The 26,564-nt window shown below is 52.6% G+C and overlaps 2 protein-coding genes across 6 annotated transcripts in view; both read left to right on the top strand.

Moving 5' to 3' along the window:
• The window catches only part of KLHDC3 (kelch domain containing 3), a 34,935-nt gene extending 24,278 nt beyond the window's left edge, over positions 1 to 10,657 (top strand). For all 4 annotated transcript variants that reach the window (XM_084624031.1, XM_084624028.1, XM_084624029.1 and 1 more), the window contains 3 exons: positions 8,334 to 8,407; positions 8,955 to 9,033; positions 9,690 to 10,657. In XM_084624031.1, coding sequence (XP_084480157.1) covers positions 8,334 to 8,407; positions 8,955 to 9,033; positions 9,690 to 9,756 — 220 coding nt within the window. In that variant the 3' untranslated portion in view covers positions 9,757 to 10,657. The remainder of the gene's footprint in view (positions 1 to 8,333; positions 8,408 to 8,954; positions 9,034 to 9,689) is intronic.
• Positions 10,658 to 16,159: 5,502 nt separating this feature from the next.
• LOC311518314 (endothelial PAS domain-containing protein 1-like) lies at positions 16,160 to 26,443 on the top strand. 2 transcript variants are annotated; one of them, XM_084624026.1, is made up of 9 exons: positions 16,160 to 16,173; positions 16,558 to 16,667; positions 19,299 to 19,465; positions 20,428 to 20,567; positions 21,676 to 21,781; positions 22,735 to 22,981; positions 23,466 to 23,575; positions 24,064 to 24,205; positions 24,878 to 26,443. In XM_084624026.1, the coding sequence occupies exons 2-9, from the start codon at positions 16,567 to 16,569 to the stop codon at positions 25,863 to 25,865; spliced, it is 2,001 nt and encodes a 666-aa protein (XP_084480152.1). In that variant the 5' UTR covers positions 16,160 to 16,173; positions 16,558 to 16,566; the 3' UTR covers positions 25,866 to 26,443. The 2 variants fall into 2 exon arrangements, with proteins under 2 accessions (XP_084480152.1, XP_084480151.1); XM_084624025.1 differs by having other exon boundaries at positions 16,160 to 16,667.
• Positions 26,444 to 26,564: the final 121 nt, after the last annotated feature.

Raw genomic sequence — 26,564 nt, 5'->3', positions numbered from 1 at the left:
AGGCTGACAAGAGGTGGTTTATCAGACTGGGGCATTGTCTGGGAGGAGACTGAATGAGGAGAATGTGAGTAGAGGTGGCATAGGTGGCCCTCCAAACCTCTCCTGTATCCCTGGACAACTGAGCGTCCCCTTAATTTCCACACCCCACCTGCCTGTGACTGCTCTCTGGTCTCAAGCAGGGGTTGTTAATGTATGTGTTGTGGGGTTCTGGGCCTGGGCAAAGAAGATCTCTGTGCTGACACACATCTTTGGCTCATCACACCAAGATTCTGTTTGAACTTTGAGCCACAGATGGCTTATCAGAATGGAGATCTTCTCTACCTGCTAGGATCTTCCCTGTCTCCCCCTCATACACTCCCTCCCTGCTCACCCCTCCTCCACATAGTCACACCCCATATTACACTGCCCTATGACATAAACAAGTACTCTTCTACCAACAAACACTGTGAAATCAGTTTGCTTGCTTGCGTGCCAACCTGCCCAGTTACATCCTTAAAAGCAAGGAATTGGCCAGTTAAGTGAACCACCTTTTTAACTTCTTATCCCCCATGTGACTCTCGCTGACCAAGCACCTCTGCAAGGAGCTTCTTTGTATCTGCCAGTGTTTAAAACCCACCCGATTCCTCTAACTCCTACTAAGGCACCAGCACTGTGCTATCCCCCATGGAACCCCTCAGCTAGCACTGTGCTATTATTCCCGCCCCCCGCCATACTCAGGTGCCCTCAAGGTAGATCTGTCTGGCCAAAGCACCAACAGGCTCTGTAGCCTTTAGTGGAAGGATGTGGACTGAATCCTCATCAGTATGTGCCAAGCCCTGACTCCTCCCTCCCCACTAGTATCTATTGGATCAGTTCATGTGAGACTTTCTGCTCTTGGCACTGTGCAGATGATATCCCAGTACTGCATTCTTGCTGGGTCTGGCCTTGGCAACATGCACTTGGAACCAAGAAAAGCAGATTCCTTCCCATTCTGCTGCAACTGCAAAGTTGAAATTGCCCCCAAGGTTTCCTCCATGTGGGTACAGGGCACCTTGGTGCCCTGTGGTCATTGTCTCTGTGTTAATGGCCTCTCATAGACTTTAGGGCCAGAAGGGACCACCATGATCATCTAGTCTGACCTCTCTGAGAAGTGGTGACAAGTTCCAGGTCATCTCCTTCTCCAAAGAGGGGAGAAAAAATTCTAAGCATCTTTGTACATCACCCAGAAGCAAAAGGACACACTTTCTCCCTTTATCCGCTCTCAAAGCATGGTCTAGTGGTCAGCAGAGTACTGGAAGTCACAACTTCTGGGTCCTAGTACAGGCCTGTCACTGACTCACTCTTACCTCACCTTGCCTCCATTTCTTCAGTAAAATAAGGGTAATGAACTAACCTTTTGGTAAGGCAGGTGGTGTGCACCACAGCTGTAAAGCACAGGAGAGCCCTGAGTGAAAGGGGTTATGGGAGGAAAGGTGATGTTGTAAACTGTTGCTGTGGAACCCAGTCTGTCCATCTGTTGTAAACCTCCAAGACCTAAGTATCCCTTGCTGAGCACGTCACTTCTGCCCCTCCTTGCCCCTGCTGCTGAAGGTTGCGGCCCATCTATTAGCAGGGAATGAATATGGAACTCCTGGTCACTAGAGCTGCTTGTGAACCCCTCCATGTGATCACAATGGCTGTATGGTGGGGCAGTGAACTACAGCTGGGTGGCAATTCCTGTGCAGCCCTTGCAAAAGTGCATCTGGCTGAAGTTTTCATTTGCTAATGGGGGGCCCGGAGTTAGGGATTTAGTTGTCAAACACTGGCAGTGACCCCATCAGGATGCAGAGCAGCTGGATCTGGCCAAGAGACTTAGCAGCTGCTAAAAGCAAGGAAATGCCCCAGCACCTCCTCAGACCTTCTGCTCTCTGAACTCTTGGCAGTGACAGATTATGGCTGTGTAGCCTGTTTGCAAATCTGCTCCAAGTGTCAACCATATGTTAGTTCAGATGCTTGAAACGCCTTTTATCCTTTCATCAGCCTGAAGTGGATCAAACACCTCTGGGCTGGGGCTCTCCCAGGGCCCTTGGCATGGCTTGCTGAGAGCCCTTGGGCACTGATGGGTGGCGGAGACCAGGCAAGGACTTCAGTGTCAGTCTGTACAGGCTTTGGTGTAACCCTTGGGATAGGTGTGGGGCTGGAGGATGGGTCTTAGCCTCAGGTGAAAGTTCCTGAAGGATTCCAGTTGAACTCCAAACTGCCACAGTTGGAGAGTGGGAAACGGTGACACTGGGGGTGCTTTTCAAAGCAATGGTCCGGGATTAGCAAGTCCACTGAGAGCTGAATGAGCAGGTTGGGTAGGGGTAGAAAGTCTGCTTGGTGCCTCCTGTAGGCAGCAAGGCTCTTCTCTGAAGGCGCTTGGCTTCGGCAGAAGGGCCAGCCTAACAGCATGGATTCCTGCAGTCTTGTCTCCATTGTCACAGTTTATGTTGAACAGATTGGAAGCTGCTGTCTTAAGACGCATTGAGAATCAACCATTTCACATTCTCTCAAGCAACACGGGTTCTTCAAATCAACCATTTCACATTGCTTGCAAGCAACACGGGTTCTTCAAACTGAACTTTGGTAGCGAGTAGGAGCTGCTGCAGATCAGGATTGCTGGGCCTCTCTCAGAGCTGGGGAGGGGGCTAGCTAGCCTGGGAGGGGCTGGTTCACTTCCTGCAGGCAGTTATCAGGTGTGTTCTGGAGCTGGCTGGCTGGCTTGATAAGAAGTTTTCCAGGAAGTCCTTGTAAATGGAGAGCTCCTTATAGTCTGGATTGTCTGCTGGAGGCTGCAGGTCACCAGGAAGTGGGGAGAAAGAGCAGAGATAAAATTTCAGCACAGAGGAAGGGATTAAAGAGGAGAACTGAAACAATAACAGCAGGCAGCCCCTGGCCAGCTGCGTGGCAGAAGCGGCTGGCTCCTGGTGAAGGGAAAGTGAGGCCCCCCTCTATTCTGCCTGTCCCATCCAAAGGAACGGTTTTCTCCCTGCTGTGGCAGCTGCCTCATTGTCTAAGTGCTAAATGGCTCTTGGAGGAGTCCTTTAGAAGCTGGGCCAGGCAGTCTGTGTATCTGGTGCAATGTGGTCCAAATGCATTCCTACACTCCATCCAGAGACCTTCAGTCTGTGCCCTTTCCAACCCAGCCTGCCCCAAACGCTACATGGCAATGCAGTGTCCCCCTAGATCTCAGACATGTCTCACCTACATAAATCAATTCCCTCCCATACTGCATTCATCAGAGTCCTAGCTGTAGCCTGCCTTGAGGCTTGTGGGGCTCGGATCCTGGGGCAGAGAGGATGGACCAGGCTGTGAGTCTTTCTTCTCTGCATCTCCCAGCCCTGCCACTGGCAGATGAGGCTCCTAAGTCTGAGCCAGCATGTGCGTTTCTACCTACCCCAGGGCTGCCACACATGATCCCATGGCATTCCTGCCTGAAGCCAGCTCTGCACACTGCAGCCACAGCACTAATACTTTTAACCAGGGACTTTCCAAGTAAAATGTGTCAGTGTAGTATTGTGGCTACCCCATGAACAGTGCAGAGCTCAGGCACAGTTCCCTCTTAGCTCTGCCTCTGGGTCACAGGGATTACAATATGGCCAGATCAGATTCCCTCCAATATAACGTTACAGCACCCCAAGGACCTTGGAGGTGAGTGGAGGGGTGGTCTTCCATAAATGTTCTGTTACAGGGTGCTTATGTGTACCTAAGGGGGACAGGAGAACTCTGCTGGACCCTTCAAAGGGGGAAGCATCCTTGTCTTAGGCTGTGTGTTTCCTGACTCTCGTGTGTTTAGGAGTGAGATCTCTTTCGTGTGGAATATACAATGTGTAACTTGAAAAGAAATCTGGTAAGGAACCCAGGGCTTCCAAATGGGCTTGGATGCCCCTGCTTTTCCATCCAAGAGCCCCCTCTCAACCAGCTACTGCTGTTGCCTCAGAGCCCTCCCTTTCTGCAGCCTCCGCTCTCTGCCCAATCTGTCCAAGCGTGTTGGAAGCAGCTCAGAGTGCTGGCCCCGTGGGAGATGGGGCCTGAAGCAGGAAGCTTTGCTGGTGTCTGGCTGATAGTGGATGAGGATGTGTCCTGAGACTCCCTTTCCTGGGAGCTGTTCACACTGACTCTCATCCCTTAGCTGCTCTCCTGGCCTTGAACTCGGGCTTCCCTTAGCCCCCTCAGTGTGTGGTGATAATTCAGCAGACATGGGGCCTGCTGGCTGTCCCTCTGAAAGATAAGGGATGCATTAGGGTTTCCTGTGACGTGGATGTGAGATAAGATTAGATTATCCTGGCTATGAAACCGCTACACCGTGGTGGGATTAAAGGGCTCTTTCCTGAGCTAAGACAGATGGGACCCATCAGCAACAGGTACTGTCTCTGCCAGTGTGGCCGCTGCACTGATCACTCATGGCAGCAGTGTGGTAAGGCTGACCCCTGGTGCTGGAGTAAGGACTGGGGAGGTTGTCTGCCTGCACATTCTGTGTCCCCTCTGCCTTGGGTCCCTTACCAGCCCTCTGATCCTCATGCACAAAGGCTTGAAACGGGCAGAACCCGAGTGAGAAGTCGCCACTGATGCGTCTGCCAGCTGAGATCTGAAAGTTCCATCTGTGTCACTTTAAACTATCCCATCCCATGCTAGAGTGGAACTTGTGAACTCAGACTCTTATGTACAATTTTTAACATCTGATAATAGCTTTCCACCATGGAGATGGTGCTGTACTTATTCAGAGGACAGATTGGCAGGGACAGTGTGTCCTGCATTAATGTGCCTCTTGCCAGTTGGGAGAAGAGATTCAAGTCATTCTGGCTCATGTAGGTCTTGGCTTCTCTACTGGGAATGCACCAGAGGGTGCCAGCCTGCTAGGAGCTAGCCTGAAATTGGAACTCCTTTCACAGGTCACAGAACAGCCATCAGATGGCAACAACTTCAGGTTCCAAATTAGTTGGGACTGGCTTGAAAGGAGTGGTACAGAGATCACTTGGTACCATTCCTTTAACCAGTCAGGCCTCTGAACTTGTTGAGCTGTGTCCGTTTTAGAATGGAGATGAAGTATTTCTAACTGACGCTTACAGTGCCCCCCTGGTTAAGGCTGTATGAGCATTTCCAGCCTAATTACCTTTTGTCAGTTTCTTATAACTTTGTCCAGCTTCCCCCTTTTGGGATATGAATGGAGCAGCAGAAATGCATCTTGAAATAGTTTGTAACCAGAAAGAGAAGCTATTTAACACCCAGAAAGTGATAAAGGCACTATAAAAGTGACTCGCTAAGAGCGGCCAGGGAATCTTGGGAAGGGCAGCAGGGCCCTGCTTATGCACGTTTCAGTATGCTGCAAACCTTCATCGCAAATGTGCCTTCATGTTTTCTGCTGAAGAACTTGGGGAGGTTCTGAGCTGAAGCCAAGCAATGCCGTTCCTGGGGAGGAGAGGGCCAGGCCAAGGGCTGATCTCTGCATGAGGAGCATTGGCACCTAGCTACTTAAGCAGGGGTGTCACACATTTCACTAGAGTCTGCAGAATCTAGCTTTTCGTTTTTAAGCATTTTCCCTAAGATGATGGGCACTAGCAATTGGTAGCTACAGAATTGCAGTGGGAGGGGCAGCCCTCTCATGGGCTCTGCAGAAGTCCTGGTAGCTACTAGCTCAGCAACTGCTCTTTTCACTGGCCTGTAGCAATCTGGAGCCTTTGTCTTGCACCAAAAACACTTTTCTTTGGGGAGAATATTAGGGAGCTGTGTTTGAGAGTGCTACAGGAGCAGCACTTCTACCTCTGAAATTGTCTGGCTCTCTGCATGTGCTGGTTTCATCCCCAGGAGGGTCAGTGCTCTCTGTCCTGTGACCTGCAGGAAAAGAAAATGTTGTTTACTTGTTACCTGCAAAGTCTCTGCAGCTCAAGGAATGGAAATGGAGACCCAGTGACTCAGCTGCACACCACAAACAAGCAGCAAGCTTATGAAGTCTCCCAGTTCTCCAGTTGATTGTGTATGTTCCAAAAACGTGGCAGGCCCTCAAGACATCTAAGACAGGACCCTCCCTGAAGAGTATGTGAGGGTTGGGTACTAGCCCTTGTAGGTACGTGGGGTGGTGGAAGAATGCCCCAATGTTCTCCCTGAAAGGTGTTTCCCAGCCCTTGATGATCAGCATCTGTTAATTTTTCCTAGTCTAGGTTAGTTTTGACCTTCGCCTCTCCTTTTAAATTTTACTCTTACTGCTTTTTCTTTCCCCAGCCCTTGCCCATTTCCTCACTGCTGTAGCTGAGTGAGCAGCAGCTCTGCTAAGGTTGCGTCTGTTTAAAGGACCACTGTTCTAAGTGCTTTAATGACGTGTACTTGGACTGTCTTGAAATGTGCTGTGCCTCATGGAAAGGGAGTAAATAATCCTGTCCTAGAGCCAGTGTGACTGGCACTTCCTTCTTGCTTCTCACTGCACTCCATTCCAGTACCTGTTCTGTTCCTTCACTCTACATCCGCTCACTTGACTGGGATGGGAGCAGGCCCGTGGTCTGTGAAGGGCTGGCCTATGCAGCACCAACTACTCCCACCATTGTTCTGCTCTGGGGTTAAGCAGAGGCTGGCTGGTCTCCTCAGTGTGGCCTTTTAAAATTCCTGGCTGCTTAACTGTTCTTCCAGAGAAACCTGTGTTGGAGGCCTGCCTCCCACAGCAGCAATGTCTCCTTAAAGCTGCCACTACTTAAGTTTCCCAGCGCACTTTGTCTGCAGAGAAGGCCCTAGAAATGCTGCTGCTCTTGAGTGACCTGACATCAGCCCCGGATTCCATTCTTTCTGTCTTGCTCCCGAGTCAGCTGCCTGCTAGGTGTCTCTGGCCTTCTGTGGTAATGAGTTTTCCAGCTGGGGCTGGAACATCCGGCCCCGCCTGCTGTGGGGGCAGCACAGGGAGCCTGGCTTGTTAGGGAAGGGGAGAAGCTGAAGAAGGCTGGGCAGATGCTTGTGCACACAAATCTGTATTCTATGCCAGCCCAGTGTCCCCTTCCCAGCATGCTTGGGTTTCTCCTCCCTCAGGTGAGAGCTGCCTGGTCTCCAGCAGCTTGAAGGTGGCTCCTGTCCTGGGCCATTATGGGGCACAGGCTTGTGTGTGTTTGCTCTGAGCTCTAGAGTGTGGCAACTTGCAAAGGGCCAGCCATGTTCACAGCACTGTGTAAGAACAGGCTCCTGCCAGATCCTCTTGCACTTGAAATGAGAGAGGGCTCTGCATGTGGATGCGCAAGGATGAGGCCTCTGATCTGGGGTTGTGGGGGAAGCAGGAGTGACTTTGTTACAGACACATCTTTCTCATGCACCTTAAATCTCTGTTAGGAGTCCGGTTCTAACTGGAGGAAGTGAAGTGGAGGGGAGGTCCATGCAATGGGGTGAGAGCAGGGTAGTGGGGGAGTTGTAGGCAGGAGCAGAGCTCTGAGGGCAGGAAATGAGGAGTTTGAATGATGCAGACTGAGGCCAGTGCAGGCCTGGGAGAATGATAAGCTAGAAATAGTGAATGGAGAAGATGATTCTCCCTGCAGTTCTTGGGCCAGACTTGAAAGGGAGCTGGGAGGCCAGAGAGGAGAGGGCTACAGCAGATGACAAAGCCTGGGCAAGGGGGAAGCGGGCCAGATTTCCAAGATGAGCTGGAGGAAGAACCAGCAGGATCTGGCACTCGGCCTGAATAACTGAGCAGTCTAATATGAGCTAGAGGCTGGAAGCCTCCTATTAACTGGGAGGGGGTAGCGTTCTTGGCTGTGATGGGGAGAGGAAGAACAGGTTTCTAGGAAAGAGGTGTTGCTTTTTTGCCTGGCTGATTGAGTGGGCAGCCAGCCAGCTAAAAGATAATTGCAGGTACAGGACTGAATGGAGCAGGGAGAGGCATAGGTGTCATTGGCACAGAGGGGATGGGAATCCAGGTGGTCACCCGAAGAAGGTGGGAGGGGAGGGCTACTAAGGATGAAACCTTCAGGGCCCCTAATGTGGGAGAAGGAGGCAAAGCTGTCTTAGGGGAACCTCTGAGATAGAAATGGGAAGGGAGCCAGTTGAGCCCTAATCAGAAGCCATGGGGACGGAATGACTGTTGAAGGGGGTGGAGGCAATCCAGAAGGCTGGGGGCAGAGAGCGTGGTGCCAGGATATGGCTCCCCTCAGTAGAGTGGCGGTGATGGAAGCTAACTGCCAAGGACCTGTGGGGAAGGCTGTAGGGGCTGAGCCCAGGCTCCTGGTAGCTCAGCTCAGCTCTGCTGTGCAGTCCCTCATATCTTGGTTGGACCCAGGGTCCCTCCCTAACCCCCAGAATCAGAGCAACATCAAGCCCACATAAGGAGCATGGCTGCAGTGACTGACTGTTCTGATTGGCTCCCACAGCCCATCTCCGGAGGAGGGAATGGGGGACGAATTTGACCTGATGGATCACTCGGACCTCTACATCCTGGACTTCAGTACGTGAGCATCTCCTCACCATGGCTGTGTCCTCCTGCCCCAGGGCTACCCTCTGGCCAGGTCTCTCAACCCTGGGACCTGAAGGCTAGCTCCTATGGCCAGATTGAGGCCCCTAAATAAGTGGCCTGACTTCAAAAGTGCAGTGCTTCCTACAGCTCCCGCTGGAGTCACAGGGGGCTCTGCACTCCAGAAACTTTCCTCCTACTTCTAGCAGCCTAAATACAGACATAGGAGCTGACCTGCAGGTGCTCAGTCTTAAAAGTCCAGGCCCAGGAGCAAGGCTGCAGCTGCTCTGTCTCTAGCTATACTGGTTCACACCAAGCAGGCCCTCCTCCATGCAGGTGCAGCCTCTGGTTTGCCTGCCTCAGGCTGCACAAATAGCCTAAGAGATCTTTGCCGTCTACACCCATGTGGCTGCTGCCCATGGTAGTTTATCTGGACTCTGAGCTGGTGCCTGCCCTTTCCCCCTTCCCCCAAGCAAGAGCAATTCCATCTCTCTCCTGGATGTTGGCGGGACTAACACCTGGCGTGCCCTTCTCTCCATAGGCCCTAGTCTGAAGACACTGTGTAAGCTGGCAGTGATTCAGCACAGCCTGGACCAGTCCTGCCTCCCACATGACATCAGGTAGGGATGCTGCTCCTCCAGCTCTCTGACAGCTGGCCTCTCAGCATTCCTGTCCCAGGTTCCCAGACCCAAGCAGCTGTAGGTAGAAGCTGGTCAGGGAGCCTCACCCATGGGGTCTGCTAGCTGGGCAATAGCACTGTTGGGAGGGCTCTGGGGAGGTGTCACACACACTGATGGGGGTGGACACTCTGCCCTCAGATCCTTGGGCCACACTCCCACCCAGGCCCCTAATGCCCCACCTCCCCCTCTCTGCCCACCTCTTGGCTTGCCAAACACACTCCTGATGGCGATTCTTGGAGCCCCCCACGCCCAGCTCCCTCATTCAGCAGTTTGCGCACACACCCATGAACAACCCCAGCACACTAAGGTGTAATCCCCCAACTGGTCACGTTTGGGGCCCCTCCATCCACATACGGGTAGAGTGGGGTTTGGGTGCTTCTTAGCGCTGGTGAAGGGGAACTGCTTTTCTATCCTGCAGGCCAGCAGTGAGACTGACTTGGGATTTGGGCTACTATATGCATCTATTGCTGTTCCACCAGGGCCAAACTGAGGGGGCACGCAATGCCCAGGACACAGACCTGGTGGGGATGAGGGCTGGCACCAGATGAGGAAGCTGGAAACCTTGGTCTCTTTCTAAGGCATCTTGTTTTTTGCAGATGGGAGCTTACGGCAATGACGACAAACAGCAACATCAGCCGCCCCATCCTTTCCTCCCACGGATAATCCTGCCACCCGGTCCCCTCTCTGCCTGTCCTTGCCCTCTGCCCCGCTTTGCAGACCTAGCTGCCATCTCAATGTGTCTGCATGGATTTTTAGCCTCTTCAGGGAAGGGCCTTGTGCTCCAAGTTCTTCCCCAAAGGATTTGTTCCTCCTGTCACCTGCCTCCTTGTGCCCTCATCATACTGTTCTCACCTATGTCCCTGGCAGGAACTTGGCACAGGTCAGTGTGCAGGCAGAAGGGGGTAGCAGGCTCCAAGGAGGAAGAAGCCAATTGTTTCTACTCTCATTGCTGGCAACAGCAGCCTGTTTCTCTCTGCTGCACCTCCCTGTGCAGCCCCACCGGATTCACAAATGCTCAGTACTAGCTGGCTGCAGGAGCAGCGTGTGCTTCACCTCTCCAGGATTACTAGCTGGAGCAGCACAAACTCTGCATGGCTCTACTGTCCTCCCTGCCCAGCCACTCTCAGTGCCCTTATCACCAACCCCAGTGGCTGAACTGACTGTTTCTAGGCCAGCTTCTCTTGCACAACCCACTATGGCCGCTGCTGGCATGTGGGCCTGGTCCTGCACACTCCAAACTTGGCAGGGTTCACCCTCCACAGGGAATGTCCAGAGAGACCCCTGGGACCTACATCTGCTAGTCCATCAATGCCTTATGGTGGCAGGGACTCCTGCTGGTGCCATGGTCTCAGCTGGAAGAGGGGTGCTGAGAATGAAGATCCCAACCTGTCAGGGCAGGCAGAGAGGGGCTTCTCCACATTTTACATTTGCACACAAGCTTGAGTGGAATAGACTGATGTGTGCCTGACGGGAGGGGGGCTGGCCTCGGGGTTGGGGTGCCACAGCCCAACTCCAGGTGTAAAACAGCAGTTTTGATTTCTATAAATATTTAAAACAAGCTCAACCCTGCATTGTCTGGTATGTCTGGGCAGAACCACTCTTTGGGGAAGGGACTGCTGGGGCCATTGCAGTCCCTGGGGTGAGGGGGTGGGGAGTAATTCTTGAGCTGGCATGATATGAGGTAAGACACAGCACACTGAAAGGCCTTTGTGGCCAGTAAAGAATCTGCCTTAATGAGGCTGCTGATCAGTGAAGAGAGGACTACAAGCAAGTGTAAGGTTTTCAGGTAGACTTGAAGAGTGAGGAGGGACAAAGGAGCTGATCCACATGGCAGGAGCTGCAGAGAAAGCTCTCCCAGTGAGAAGATGAGGGGCAGAGAAGAGGTCTGTGCTAGATGGCTTGGGGAAGGAGATGAGGCCTTTAAAAATTACTTTGCACTATCCTCTGATAGGAGTGGGGTGGGGAAAGGATTTGCTAGGGGGAGGGGTGCTTCTACATACACATGAGAAGGTAGCAATAGTAGCATCCTTAGGCTGCCATAGAGAAGGGAGTTGTCATAGTGAAGGCAAGAGGGGAGCAGCAAAGGTGGGGCTGAGGCCCTGGCTTATGGGAGTTGTGTTAAGGATGAGAAGTCTGTAGACCCAGGAGGAGTATGAAGAAAGAGTTCAGGATCAGGACTGGACCAGGAGTTGGGGTTGGCAAAGGCAAACAGAAGGGAACTGGAGAGAGGGGGCTGTCAAGATTCAGCTGAGGGGATCTGGCTGAGGTCACAAGCTGACTTGGTCACTACAGGCAGAGGAGTCCCTGCGGTCCTGCTGATGCTAGTAGCATGTGTGTGAAAGTGGTGGTGAACATTACAGGGGAAGAGAAGCTGCTCTTTCCTTTCCACCTTCTGTCACTGCACTGAGGTCATCCAGTCCCTTAAGGAAACAACTTCCCAACATGAAGGAGAAAGCAGCCACAAAGAGGAGTGCCTCTTGGACCTGTGAGCAAAAGAAGGAAGCAGTCCCATTAGCTGGGCTGGCGAAAGAGTGGGCAGGTGGAGAAGAGTGAATAGGCTGGTGAGGGAGGAGAAGTCGGACTTCAGCCTGGAGGGCAGTGCAGGAGCGTCCTGGATGAGATTTCCAGCTCTGCAGGGAGGATATGTCCATAAGCCTGGACTGTGCTTGCTGTGTCCTGGGCAAGGACTCCCAGCAGCCCTCATCTGTGAGGGAGCATATGGTGAGCAAAGGGACTGCCGCTGTGACTTTAGCAGCTTGGAGCCAAAGCTGGAGGTGATTGTCAAGGTCATTAACCATTGGGGCAGCTGAGGAAGGCACCTCTACATTCTCCATCACTTGCCGTCTTTAAATGGAGATGTGATGTCTGGTTAAAAGACACACCAGACTCAACCATGCATTAGTGGGCTTGAGGCAGGTGTCACTCTGTGAGGTTTTCTGGCCTGTGTTATGGAGGTGATCAGACTAGATGACTCTGATGATCCCTTCTGGTCCTGCTTCAGAGGGGTAGCCGTGTTTGCCGCTTTTACAGATCCAGACCAAGAGTCCTGTGGCACCTTATAGACCAATAGATGTATTGGAGCATGAGCTTTCGTGGGTGAATACCCACTTTGTCGGTATCTGATGAAGTGGGTATTCACCCACGAAAGCTCATGCTCCAATACGTCTGTTAGTCTATAAGGTTCCCCAGGACTCTTTGCCACTTCTCGTCCTGAAATCTGTAAAGATCCTGCCAGGCCAAGTGTGAGCAAAGCTGGATGCTGGAGCCCAGCTGTTGGTATAAGGAGGACAGGGCTGGAGCCAGGGTGCTCTGCAGGAAGAAATACCATGATCCAGCAGTTCCCACTTATGGAGACACAGCTACCACCCATCTGGGTTCAATGCTGACAGGACTTGGTGGGCAGATTTGGGGTAGGGAGAGGAGCTTTCATTCAGATAGTGGTGATGCCTCACAGTGGAAGGGGAGCAGTATTCCGTACTGAAGTAACTGAATACAAAGCCTGGTGGGATGTCTCTCAGAAGAAGAGTGTAGACGGGTGCATTTGCTATGGGGGAGAGAAGAGGAGGATGGAGCCTGGCATCTCAAAGTATCTTGCCAAGCCAGTGAAATACAATGTGTGGTGGTAACGCTTTGGGTTTGTTTCTAAGGAAGGACCATGGGAGAAGCTAGCCTGGCATCCTCACCAATAGCATAGTGGGTCTCAGTTGCTTTGCCAGAGTCCTTCCTAATAGACTGGCAAGCAGGTGCAGTTCTTTCCATCCTGTTTGCTGCTCATTCTGCCCTGGCACATCTTACTGCCTCTCCTTTCCCTGTTCATTTCATTTCCTCTCCTCTCTCATTTGCCCTCGGGGCAGTTTGCTCCTCTTCCCCGCCAGGTGCACTCTGTGTGACTCAGAGTGGGCATCTGGTGGGGGCTCCATCAGCTCGAGCTGCACATGTTCTTGTATTGGAGCTGGCTGGCTGCAGCCCTGAGTTTCTCCCACTCTAGATGAACTGGGGCTATCTAGTCTGGGAGTGAGGAAATGGGGCTGGCTTTCTAGCAGATGCTGACGGGGGATGTGATAAGTCACTTAAAGGGTCTAGATGCCAAGGAGAGGGAGAAACTGGTCAGGGGAGTGTTGGGGGAAGGAGGAGTAACTAGGAACAATGGCACAGAAGAGAGGGCATCCTTTAACCTGCACAGTAAGAGACTTGCTGCTAGTGAGCTGTGAAATCAACTGCAGGGAAGGAGGGACCCACCACAGGAGACCCTTAACATTATACTGCCTGGCTGCACAAGGCTCTAGAACCTAGACGGTAGGAGCAATCCTGCTCTGCCCCTGCCACTCCCTTTAACCCCTGCTCCAAGTAGCTTGAGGCGGGCACTAAAGGGTCTGTTCCTAATGGCCAGGGCTAGAATGCCACAGGGCTGGGGTGTTGCTGCAGTTTTGGGCTCCAGAATCTGTGTCTATTTTAAATATAAGTTTCTGGCCTCTATGCTGTGAAGAGAACATCATGAAAGTGACCTGAGCGTAACCACTGCAGCACTGCCTGCCTGAGTCTGCAGAGAGCCTAAGACAGCAGCTCTGAGAGGTGTGAACTGGCACTTGCATCTCACTCGGGGTCCCGGCGGCACAGACACCATCTCTGGGGAATTAGGCATTTCCCCAAGATGTCCCAGAATTCAGCATTTCACCCTGAAAACCCTAGTTCTTGGCTTGAGGCACTGGCCCTTTGCTTCCCATCTTTCCTGCCCTCCTGGGGCCTGCCTGCACCCATTCCCCAGCTTCTCCCTGAGGAAAGTCAACTGGATTCCAGCACATGCTGCTGCGCTGCTCCACGGGGTTGGGGAGCCAGTGCTGGGGTGTGGCTTGGAGCCAGGGCACAGGGTGGCCCAGATGTGATGGCTGCCTGGAGAACAGCACAGCAACTGCAATGCACACAGCTGGGGAGATGAGCCCCTGGAGCTGGCCCCAGGGTACACTCTTCTCTGGGACACATGGCGGGGAAGGAGGCCCAGAGCCAGGTGCCTCAAGAACAGCAGGATAGACAAAGCCTGGGGAGAGGAGCTGGCCTCCAGTGCAGAGAAAACCCCACAAACACATTTCCTCTCCCCCTGGCTGGCATTACAGGAATGGGGATTTCAAGCACAGTAGTTCATGGCAATACGTCTCCCCCTCTTGCAGACCCTGTCTCCCTCACCCACCCATCTTCATTTCATCCTCCCCATCTTGCTCCAGAGGAGGCGAGTCAAGGTAGATCTCTACCTTTCTAAGGCATGGTGGGTGCCATGGCAACAGGCACTTCAAACATACCAGAGCCAGACTAGCCTAAAACCAGCTGTTAGTGCCGGCTTTCGAAGGGGCACATGGCTAAGGCTCAATAAATGGTGGTGTTTCCCAAATGCACCCAGACCTCTTCCGGCTCTGATCTGATCAGCTCTCCCACAGGGCAGGACTGGTTCAGTACATGCATGGGAGACCTAGGGAACATCCAGGGGATGGTGACTAAGACTTTCCTGAAGCCAGTGCTGCAGAAAGCTGCAAGGGTGCTGTCTATCCCATGAAATATAAAGCTGAGGCCCTGAGCATGCCTAGCTAGTAAAGATCCCATGGGACTTTGTAAGTGTTGAGGAGTTAATCTAGGTGTCCTGGCCAGATTTCAACTCAAGTATGTCCCCCTGTAGTTACAACTGAATTTGGGCTCATCCTTCTCTTCATGTCCTAAGCCCTGGTGCGGTGCTGCCGTGTACTATTAATAACGTCTGGGTGCCACGCTTGAGGTGGTGAGGCGGTTCCAGCCTGTGAATTACATAGAGTGGTGGGATCACAGAGACTGTCAATGGTTCTGGCAATTACTGTCTTCAGCCTGCTCCGATAAGCCCCGTATCATAAGCTCCTGTGCCATTATCTCTGCAGCCAGGGATGTACTGTAGTGTCTCCATCATTGACTTAAGTCTCCCAGTGTGCTGGAATATGGGTCAGTGCCCTTTGTGAGCATCTTGCAAGGGCAGAGCTGGGTGTGGGCATGGGGCAGTGGGAGCTAAAAGTCGTATATTTTATCACCTTCATTCTCTGCCACAAACCGGTTTGGAGTGATGCCTTTTAGCCCCCTGCTTTCAGCTGGCACTAGCCACTGGGTACCCTGGGGCCTGTGCTGCAGTTGACAGGGTGTAGGAGCCTGATTCCTTTGCCCTGTGCAGTGCCACAGAGCAAAGCTGTCAGGCAGCCAGTGCTCTGGGAACATTTCTGAGCTGTTTTGGCACCTATTTCTCTGGGTGATTGTTGGGGGGCGGGTGCCATTGCTACCAGTGGCAGATCTGTTCTCTACTGGGGAAGTGGTGAGTGACAACCCACAATGGGAGTACGGGCCAGCAGAAAGGCTCCAGACACAGGTGTCAATTCTCCAGCAGGAGATGATGCAGCTGCTGCTGGTTCCCCAATGGGAGAGACACTGGGACAAAGGGGACAGCCTTACACTGCAGACCAGCTTACCCCAAACTGGGAACAGCAAGGGACAGCTGAATTAAACCCCAAGCAGGGGGCTGCAGCTGGCATGCCAGAGTCTGCTCCCACAGCGATCCCCAGGCTTAGTGATCCCCATCTCACACATTTTGCAGATGCCAATGAAGTGTATTGGGCTGAATTGACTGGCTGGGCCCATCTTGGGTCTTATGTATGGTGGGTCCAGATGAGACAGATGACAGGGGAGACTGCCTGCAAAGCCTTCGACACACCAGGACAGCAGCGGGGGGGGGGGGGGGGAAGGGTGTGTGTGTGTGGGGGGGGGGGCGGTTAACTGACTGACCTCTCTTTCCAGTGCCCCACCCTTCCCTCTCCTGCTGAGCTGACAGGTTTGTTTTAAAGAGCCAGGCTTCCTTTTATTGCTTCCCCTATCAGATTGCAGCCAGGCTGTGGAGGGTTATTTTTAGAAGTCTGCTTTCTAAAAATAGCCCAGAGCTGTTTAGAATTGCGTCACAAGAGGTAATTTTATCCTGTTTGGCCTGGCTCAGGCCCCCATTCGCCCCAGGAGGGGGAATACAAAAGGAGGACCAGTGTAGGAGGGGGTCAGCGGGTTCAGACTGAGCCAGAGGGGAAGGAGGTAAGAGGCACTTTGCCAGATTCGGACATCCCATTAGTGGGGCTCTGAGACCCAGTTATGTGTGCAGGAGTTTTGCCTCCCCTTATCCCATGGGGTCCTGCCAGAGCCCAGGCCTCTCCCTACACCCAGTGGGGAGCTGGTGTGTCAGTGACCCCCTAAAAGTAGAGCCAGCTCTGGGGCAGCTTCCTGCTGCATGGGGGAATGTCTCCTGCTGTTGGATCCTTCCATGCCATCTGGAGCCAGGCTTCAGGGAAAGAGACCAAAAAGGGCTGCTCCTTCCCCCCAACTGCAACCCAGGCGTTGCTTCTCTCCCCAGTGCTGCTCTCCAGAGGGAGCAGACTGTCCCCAGCCCTGCTCCTCTGATGTGACCATGTCTTCATGCAGGCCAGGACAATGACTATCTTCTGCGACCACTGCAGCAGGCCGCTGAGGAAAGAGATGAGCCACCCCCGAGGGAGGAGTGGGATGGAGTCCAGCGCTTCAAAGCCATTCAGGTTAGAGACCATCCTGCTCCCTCTTCTCTCCTTTGCCTGGATGGACGTGCTGTCCCATTACACACTGTGGGTCTGGATGTTGGCACTCTTTACTGCACTCTCTGATCCTCTAGACTCAAGGGGCATCACCCTTGGCCAGCTTCCTCCTGCCCTGCTCCCTTAGCCCTACATGTGACCCAGGGGGATGTGAGTGAAGGGCTGGAGAGAGCTTGGGGCTATGAAATGAGGCTTGGACTGTATCTGAGCTCAGGCACAGAGAACTAGGGTGTTAACAGTTAGGTGAAGAAGGGCTTGAGGAGAGCAGTGAGGGGGCTGGGGAGGCAAGTAGGAGTTATGGACTGAAGAGAGACTGACTCTCTGTGGGCTAAGTTAAAGGGCATTAGTTGTTGTGCCTGGCCCCAGTGTCCTGCCCCTTTGGAGTCTCGAGGGAAGGTCTCGCTGCTTGAGCTCTTTCCCCAGGTTGTAGATGGATCTTTCTCTCCTCTTTCATACCCATATGGAGAGGGCAGAGCTACCAAACCATTCATGACACAAAGGTCCTGCGGCAGACTATGGCTCTATTTGTGTTCCTAGAACCAAAGCCAACCTCCCTGTATCTAGAGAATTGTGTCCCCATCTCCCCCGCAATCTCCTACTTGCTTCTCCAGAATGTTCTGCCAAGTGTATTGTTCCTCTGTGTCCAGCGTAGCCAGGCAGGCTTGGCCTGGGAGCTCCACCTCAAGCTGGCTTGCTCTGAGCCACGCTCCTCTTAGGACAGGACTAAACTAGAGGCTTTTGCTGGGGCAGCAGTGGTGGTTAGGGGTGGGATTTTTTGTGGCAACATTTCTACGCTGGGCAAAGCCCTGGTATAAACACAGTGGCATAAAACTCCTTCGACTGGGGGCTTATCTACACTAGCACTTCACAGCACTGCAACTGTCTCGCTCAGGGGTGTGAAAAAACACCCCCCTGAGCGCTGCAAGTTTCAGCGCTGTAAAGTGCCCATGTAGACAGTGCACCAGCGCTGGGAGCTACGCCCCTCGTGGAGGTGGTTTTTTTAGAGTGCTGGGAGAGCTCTCTCCCAGCGCTGTGCTGTGACTACACAAGCCATGTTAAAGCCCTTCCATTGAAGACATGCCCTGGGATAGCTCACTTTACTCGGAAAACCAGACTAAGCTATGTGACAAAAGCCCTTTGCCACTAGAAGCTCGGACAGTTTGTCGGGAATAGCAATACCAGCAAACTTTTCCCAGTATCGATTAGTTTTAGCCCTTCTCTCCAAGGGCAGGGATTGGTGTGGGGATCTGAATCAGGAGGGGAACTGGCTTGTATTGAGCACCCCTCAATTTATTTTGGGGCCAGGTAATCACGGGGCATCCCAGTGAATGGAGGGGTCAATGGTTCATAACACCGTTCCAGGCTCAGACTGTTCAAATGCTTTTGTAAAGCAATTGCTTTATCTGCTGGGGCAGAGCTACAGACATGAGATGAAATGCACGGCAAGGCACAGCTGAAACATAGAATATCAGGTTGGAAGGGACCTCAGGAGGTCATCTCGTCCAACCCCCTGCTCAAAGCAGGACCAATCCCCAATTTTTGCCCCAGATCCCAAAATGGCCCCCCTCAAGGATTAAACTCACATCCCTGGGTTTAGCAGGCCAATGCTCAAACCACTGAGCTACCCCTCCCCCCATGACTTCATCGCCTGCCACAGGCTGGCCCATGAGTGAGGTGGTGATATGGCTGGAGCCCACCGCTCAGCAGGGAGATGAACCCAGGCCCAGGGACATGCACCATGCCCGCACTGCAGGCAGCACTGTGGCCCCAGAAAGCAGGGAACTTGCAGGAAGGCCCCACTGAGTGGCTGCTGCCTTTCCTGCTTGTACTGCTTCAGACCCCCTGCCTCTAAACTCTCCTTTCCTCGGGCTGGTGATTCAAGCCGTACCACAGCCTGGTATCACGAATCTCCCTGCTCCTGTTCCCATCTGGAGCCTTCATGTGGTTCTAGGGCTGCATGTGGCTGGGATGCCACCTCGTGGCCATTTGCTGCAGTGCTCACCTTGGGGGAAGGCAGTGGGGCTAAAGGGGATGTGCTCTGGGCAGGTTCGTAGTATCTGCCTGTAGTCCACACTTAGTAAAGGAATCATCTCGTCATTTGCTTTGCATTAAATGCAAAAATCAGAGTTAGTGCATCCTAAATTCTGAAAAAAGAAAAGGAGTACTAGTGGCACCTTAGAGACTCAATTCTGAGTTGGTAGAAGCCTGGATCCAGAGGGGACCTTTGGTTGCCACAGCAGTGATCCCTTGCACAACTTGATGCTTTGTCCTGAGCAACTGCTTATGGTTGTCATGGGAACCATGGCTTAGAATTCCCTGACTTGTGTGCATATCAGATACTCAGAATGGGGCATTGTGTGTTATATCAGGCGATGGGAATGTCCAAGTCCAACCTGATGCAGATTTTCCCATCACCTGGTAGCTTTTCAATGGAAGTCAGAGAGTGGAAACTGCTGCAATTTTCCTCTTCAGCTGGGGTAACATCTGCGTTGGGAAACAAATGAATTATACCCTTTTCCCTTCCCCAGGGCACCTCCCCTGGAGCAGGGACTCCCACCTTTCTCACAATTTCTAACAGACTCTGCTTCTCTGCAGGTCGACAAAGGGTGCTTCTAAGGCTCGTCGGGATCAGATCAATGCTGAGCTACAGACCCTGCGCTCCCTGCTGCCCATCTCAGCACAGGAGAAGGAGCGGCTGTCGTACCTCCACACCATGGCTTTGGTCTGTCTCCAAATCCGTGGGACACAGCTCTTTCCTCCAGGTAAATATCCAGCCCTGCAGCTATCCTATTCACAGCCAGGCAGAAGTAGTCCCTGCTGTTGAGTTTCTGCACTCCCAGTTGGTTGCAGAGCTGATCTCTAGCTCCCAGAGACTCCCACTTCATTAGGTCTCATACCTGCTTCAGGTAGGCAAAGCCATACTGTGCATAACAGCTGCTCCCCATACCACACTCTGGACATGGAGATTGCTCCCACAAACCATGGCACACCCCTTGTCAAACTGCTTTCTGGTTCCCATCTCTTCTTTTCCAAGGGCTACATTTGCAGAGTCATCACATTGCAGAGCAAGCAAGATGACTGTGCCTCTTGCTCTGGCATGACTACACCAGGAATAGCATGTTCAGTTCTGAGCCCCTCATTGCCAGAAAGGTTCCCTCAGTTTGAGGGTGGCTTTCTTCAGACAAGTGCAACAAAAGCCACGGTGTAACAGCCACAGGTGTTTAAAGGCTGGACATCTCAAGGAGGGTGGGCTTTAAGGGGGGCAACCAGGGTCCATGGAATACAATGTCAGGAAAGGCTTCTGCAGCCTGATGGGTCTGGCCACCCGGAGCAGCCTCCTATGGAAAGTGGGGAACCCTGGCACTCAGGACATTCACACCATCAGAGGTGCTTCCATCACCGTTACTTGTTACCTGTCCCTCCCTGTTTGCATTACACCCACTCTGCCTGTCTTCAGGGCACAGACTGCGTCTAACTCTGTGTGCACATGCAGCACCCAGCGCTACAAGGCCCTGCTGCTGACTGGGGACTCTGGGCACTACCATAATAGACATAACGACACTAGTCTGGCAAAAGGCCTGGAAGCCGCAAAGCATGTGAAAGGAACTGAGTTCCCTTGGCGACCCAACAGGTGGCACCTCTCTCTTGGCGAGTTGGTGTTCTTGCCCCTCCCCCTCAGAAGGAGCTGCTGTGGAAGCTCTATGCTGCTCTTTTGGTTTTGCAGGCTCAGCTGAACGTGCTCCTGCCACAATGCCAGATCTGGAGCTGCTGTCCTCGTTGCCGGGGTTCATCATTGCTCTCTCTGCAGATGGCAAACTGGCCTACATCTCTGAGAATGTGGCCCATCTCCTGGGCTTCTCTGTGGTAAGCTCACGTTGTTGCAGGTATAAGGCACCAGCCCACTCTGTTCCCACTCCCCAGTGGCAGGTTAGCAAGTCCTCTGCACAGCTACAGACTGCGGGGGTGGCTGCTCCCATCACAAGGCTGTTACTGTTCATGTGCAGCGCCACACCACATACCAGGACACACCAACTGGCTTGGCTTTTGTTCAGGGCTGGTTTAGGATAATGAGAACCTGGGCCAGTGGTGATCAACGCTAACTGGCTAATAGCACGATTACCCTGATAGTGACAATCCACAACATGGTTACAGGTGCTAGGCACCCACTGCTCCACCTGGAATCTCTCCATCTGGGCTCTGTTGCCTGCCCCATCCCCATCATCCTTGCTGGCTGTTAATGGCTGAAGCCAAGGACTCTGGCAGCAGCTGTTTTTGCTTATGAGCTGCATGCGTTGAGGTGGCAGCTCCATCTGCTGCATAGGTGTGGTGACTGCTCCTCTGCTTCAGCTTAGCTGCTGTCTGGTTTTCTTTATACATCCAGCTGATCTATTTGCGTTAGTCTCTGGGGGTTCCCTGGTTTTAGTAGTGGGAGAGTGAGGGTGAGGTAAGGAATGAATGAGTGAGAGGCTGTGCTTATGAACTCAGCAGTCATTCACTGCTCTCATTCACAAAGGGAATGTCAGACCCATCCCTTCTCCCTGTTCTGTTTCTCAACATCAGCTGTAGTTGTCTCCTACCTGTGTTGGTTGGCAGAACCTGTTTTTATTTATTTATTTTTTTTAACGGAAACTTGCTTCGTAGCATATGCTCTAGGGACATTGTTAATGAGACATTGTCTGCTGCTGAAAGTCTGGCCCATGCTCTGATCCTCTTTCACATGAAGTCTTGAAATAGCTTCCCGCTGAGATCTCTGCTCCTCTGTCCACTTCTTACAGGGCACTCAAAACCACTGTGCCCATGGTCTAGTGGCCCAAGGACAGGACTGGGGGACAGGAGCTCTAGAGTTCTAATCTTGGCTGTGACTATGGTATTAGATATGTGATACATAAATAAGTACCCCAGTGGCACCAGGCCCAGTGTGAGCCAGTCTGTGTCTGTACTAATAAAGTCTCTTTTTGCCCTTTCCTACCAGGTGGAGCTGCTAGCCCAAGGAGACTCAATCTTCGACCTACTAGATGGCTCAGCACACGAGGCTGTGCAGGAGAAGCTCCACTCCGCTCAGGAGCAGCCAGGCACTGGTACGCGCACTCAGGACTCAAATCAGGATATACATGGCATGGGGGACAGCTGGGTTATTCATGGGGCTCGAGGCAGGAGTGTACATAACGCTGTGTGGTGGGGGATTAGTCCGTGCACCAGCCTGTGCTCTGGTGACTTATGCGAAAACCCCCTTCCGAAGGACAGTCTTTAAACAGATAAATCAATCCAAATAATTGCCACCCAGGCCTGGAGATGCTGGAGTGAAGGTCGCAGGCCCGAGTACATTTTATCTGCCAAGAATACTGGGGTAGGTCCACTCTTGAACCAGAATTCACGTGTCTTACTGTGTCCATGCTGAATCATTTTTAAAATCCTTGCACATCCACTGTGTACCCACATCAAGGCTGCTCTAAACCATTTCAGCTGCACTGCCTTCTGGCTACTTATCCCACAATACAGCTCCCGCTAGCAGTTCCTTGTGGGTGATTTCAAAGGTCTTGTTTGGGTACTTCATGGTTTCCTTGGAGAATTATGGAAGGAGAGATCAATCTCCCATAAGTCACTGGGAAATGACCAAGAGACTCCTATAAGATCCCTGGGGTCAGTGCCATTTCTAAACTGCTTTCACATGCAGGTGAGGCAGAATGCTTAGTTTACAATCCTGCCTAGGGAGGGAGAGGACAGGAAGCATGTCTTACCCAGGGTTCATCCCATATGAGTACTGACTGAGGCAGTACATCTAGACTGCACATTACTGAGATATGTGGTACGATTACTCCCGATTCAGTTTCTTGCTGCCAGGAGTAACTTCTCCAGGGATGGGTAGGGCTTCCCCTCCAAGCTCCCCCACTACAAAGTCAGTGTGGTATATTGGGTAGTTTCCTCACCAGAGGTAGACCCGGATCAAGCAGTTTGTCCCATCGATCTAGCAGCTGTTCACTTCCTAGGAGAAGATGCTGACAATTTACACAATGACTTTTTGTTGCTGCAGAAATTGTGTTTGTCAGTGAAATGCGCACATCCAGGTCCTTCCGAGTGAGATATGGAGGGAATCGGGCTGTGGCTGTGAGGGGCCGATTCCTCGCTCTGGATGGGATGACCTCCTCCTCCAGCTTAACATTCCTTGGCTTTTGCACTCCCATCATGCAACTGTCTGACTACGGGGATGGCATTTCTTATGATGCTCCGTTCCAGAGCCAGCACACACTGGATATGAAGGTCACTGATGTCACAGAGAGGTGAGGAATGGCTGCTCTTAGCATGGTCTTGACTGAATCCCTGGGAGAGCAAGAAAGTTCAGATTACAATTGCACTCCAGAGCACTGTTGCCAGCCACAATCCATGCTCCGGAGTGCTGGAGCCAGGTCTCACTCACTGGGATGCTCACTGCCAGCCCACCAAACAGATATGCAAGCATTGCAAGTATAGACACCCCACATCCCTGCATGCCTCTTCCCCTAACCCAGTACCACTGGGGAGAGGGTCTGTTGCCACTTGCTCCTTCCTGCCCCCACCAGCAACAAGGAAAGGACCAGATTATCCCTCTGTGTACCCCAAAACACTGGGAGTGGGCAAGTTTTCCCCACCTCTTTCCCTTTATCCTCACATCAGAGAGCCTGTCCTTTCCCCTAGCCAACACCCTCTACCTGTCCCTTCCCCATATGAGAAGCATCTCCAAGAAATCTGTTGTCTCAGATGCTGCTCCTTTCTGTTCTTCCTCAGTGTCATTTATCATCTTGGCTATCGGAGGGAGGAGCTGATTGGTCAGTCTTGGTACAGCCTCTTACATCCTGCAGATGTTGCATCAGCAGCTGCCCAACATGAGAGCCTGAGTAAGTGCCAAGCCTCTATGTATGGGGGGGAATGAGAGAGATTCTTTAGCAGGTTCTGAAAAGCAGCAGAGTTCACCCTGTTTTATGTTGCAACTAACATTGACCTAATCTTCCGAGCCCCTCCCATGGAGCGCTCTCCTTGAGCCTGTCAGCAAGGCCACTGCTCTCTGCCATCAAATCCCTCTTCAAAATCCACTTCTGTGATTCTTACCAGAAATGAGCGAAGGAAGGAGCAGCCATTGGGTTCTGGGCCAGCAGCTTGCTCTGCTCTCACATAATGAGTGCATTTGACTCATATGCTGTTAGGGCTCTTTCTTTGGGCCAAACCAAGCTCCTTCTCAAGTACTCAGAAGCCCTGCTTGGCTCTGTCCACTACATTCCCGCGCTTGGGGATGACATTGGGGCCTGTGACCCTGCCAGGGGAACAGGACATGGTGCTGTGTACTGCCATCGTGGGAACCCTGATCACTCTGTGTTTGTGATTTCAGTGTGTGACACTGGGAGGTGCAATCAGCGCTTAGTGGTTCGCCTGCTCTGCAAAGACCTGAGCTGGGCATGGGTGCAAATCATAGCATCAAAGGAGTATGAGAGAGGAAAAGAGATAATCACCTGCACCAACTTCAGCCTCAGGTACAACCCCTTGTCCTTCCTGGGATATTCCCTAAGGAGATACCACCTGCTCCTGACTTGTTTAAGGCTCAGTGTGCTGGGCACTTAACAGAACATAGAGCAGAACCAAACCCTGCCCTATAGAGCTGGTAGATTGAGCATGATGAGTGCAGTGGAAATCAGATTAATGTTACTGTCAGACAGAAGATGCTCACCAGATACCTCAAAGATTAAATTCATGGTGAGTGTGGGATAATGGAGAAGGGCAGAGATCTGGAGGGCAGACTGGAGTTATAGATGGAGGGAAGAGCATGAGAGTGTGACAGAAACAACTAGATTAAGCATGGTGACTGCTACAGGCCAAAATCAGTATCAGTAACGTTGTATTAGTGTCATGGTCCTGATAGTGGTGGCTGCCAGCTGGAGGGGTTTCTGAGGGCAGGGGCCATTAGACTGCCCTGGAAGCTCCTCCTTTCTGGGTAAGCTGCTGGAAGGCTGATGCTGGGCCTCCAGAACCCTACAGGGATAGACTGCATCCACAGGGACTGGTACTTCACCAAGAGGTGGGCAGTTGTTAGGACTCCTGACCCACATGGTCCTAAGACCTTGTTGACCCCCTTCAGGCTGCAGGTGAATAGGGAGGTCTCTTTCAATGCTTACTTCAGTCCCTGACACATTTTTTGTTTTCTGCAGTGAGGAAGAAGCTCAGTATCTCCAGGGCCAGAATCCATGGCATGGAGCCATCTCTGCAGCTGCCCTGAGTCCAAGGCACTATGCCAGAGAAAAAGAGCACAAGACACTGCCAAGAACGCTAAATCCCTTTCCACAGGAGGCAGTAATGCCTAACCATGGAGTACCCAACTATAGTCCCTGCCAGTTCCCTAATGCCCATCAGGAGGAGATGCTGCCAGCTTCCCTACAACCTTCCTTCACCACCTGCTTCCCTGCTCCCACTGTAGGGGCTGGGTTACCCTCCCAGGAGACTAGGTGCTCTATCCTACCCGATGGGCAGAGGAATCTGTCCTGCCCCTTCAGTGTTTACAAGTCACCCTACAGCCAGCCCTTCTCCAATCCTTGTGTGCTCTGTTCCCCAGAAGTTCCCCTTTCTCCTGGCAGCAGCCCTTCTATTCATGCTTGTCCGGTCCCTGTAGGAGGGCAGTCCCCAGGCATGTCCCCTGCAGCGTTCCAGTCCTCTGAGACAGAGAGATGGGCAATCAGTGTGTTGGCTGAGCAGATCCACTCCCTGGCTGAAAGCCTATCTCAATACACAAAGCAAGTGCAACCAGAGACTCCTAATGTCCCACTGTGGTCTGAGCGACCCATTGCTGACAGCCAACTGGGGTCAGGACAGGGCTGGGGCAACTCTGGAACAGTGGCTTGCCTAGCAGAACCCTGTTTAGATGAAGACATCATTACCAGTATTTTAAACAATCTGCTGGAAAATGGGGGTCCAAACTCACCCACCACTGCACTGGGGTCATCACCCACTATCTTGCCTTCAGACTCTGACTCACAGGGTGGCCCTCCATTCCAGATACCCATGTCTCCAACAGTCACCTGTCCAGATCAGTGCCTCTTCCTACAGCCTTTGACCACCTCTGCGTCATTTGACTCCTGTGCACCAGTGTCCCTATGGGATGGAGATCTCAATGAGACTCCATGGTGCACTGCAGCAAAATAAGGAGGCCCTGGGCTGCGTTTCAATGCCAGAGGTGGAAACCCGTCTCCGCACCCTCTTCTGCTCTCCAGTTGCGTTGCAGACTCGGCTTCTTCTGCACCTTCTCTCAGAAGTAGCACTGGAGGTGGAGGAGAGAAGACAGTGTTATCTGTCTTTCCCATTTCACTGTGATGTAGTTTCTTCCCTTCATTCTGTGGAGGGGGATAAGTGGAAGAAAAGCTATGACTTAACGAGGCAAAAAAAACCTCCGTTCTCTGAACCAAACATGGCCCTTGTCTCTACCGCCTGGAGAACAGCCAATGGATGGGTGTAGCATCACGTTCACCGGCCCTGTTCTCACACACAGTGGGGCAGGACCTCAGGGAACCAGACTGGACTCGTGGCAGATGAGGGCCGTACATTCCCGCCAGAGGCTCCTCAGCGCCAGCTCCACCATGAGGCCTTCAGCAGTCGCAGGAGCCACCTCCATTGGTCGCCATGGCAGGGAAGCGATGGACCCTCTCGTCCCTGGGGTTGTGCATCATCCCGCCAATGGCGAGCGCTCCCTGAAGGCGTCAGCCATTGTCCGCAGCCGGGGGGGGGGGGAGGAGGGGACGTGGAAGGAGACCTCCTCGGCTGGCTGCCTCCTGGCGCATGGGGGGGGCTGGCCCTGGCCCTGGCCCAGCTCAGAGCCCCGCCCGTCACTGCCGTGGTGCTGCGGGG

The sequence above is a fragment of the Lepidochelys olivacea genome, assembly GCF_965140295.1.
Source record: "Lepidochelys olivacea isolate rLepOli2 genome assembly, chromosome: 3".
In the NCBI taxonomy this organism is placed as follows: domain Eukaryota; kingdom Metazoa; phylum Chordata; order Testudines; family Cheloniidae; genus Lepidochelys; species Lepidochelys olivacea.
Note: the sequence above shows the minus strand (reverse complement) of the source record. Positions and strands in the feature narration are given on the sequence as shown.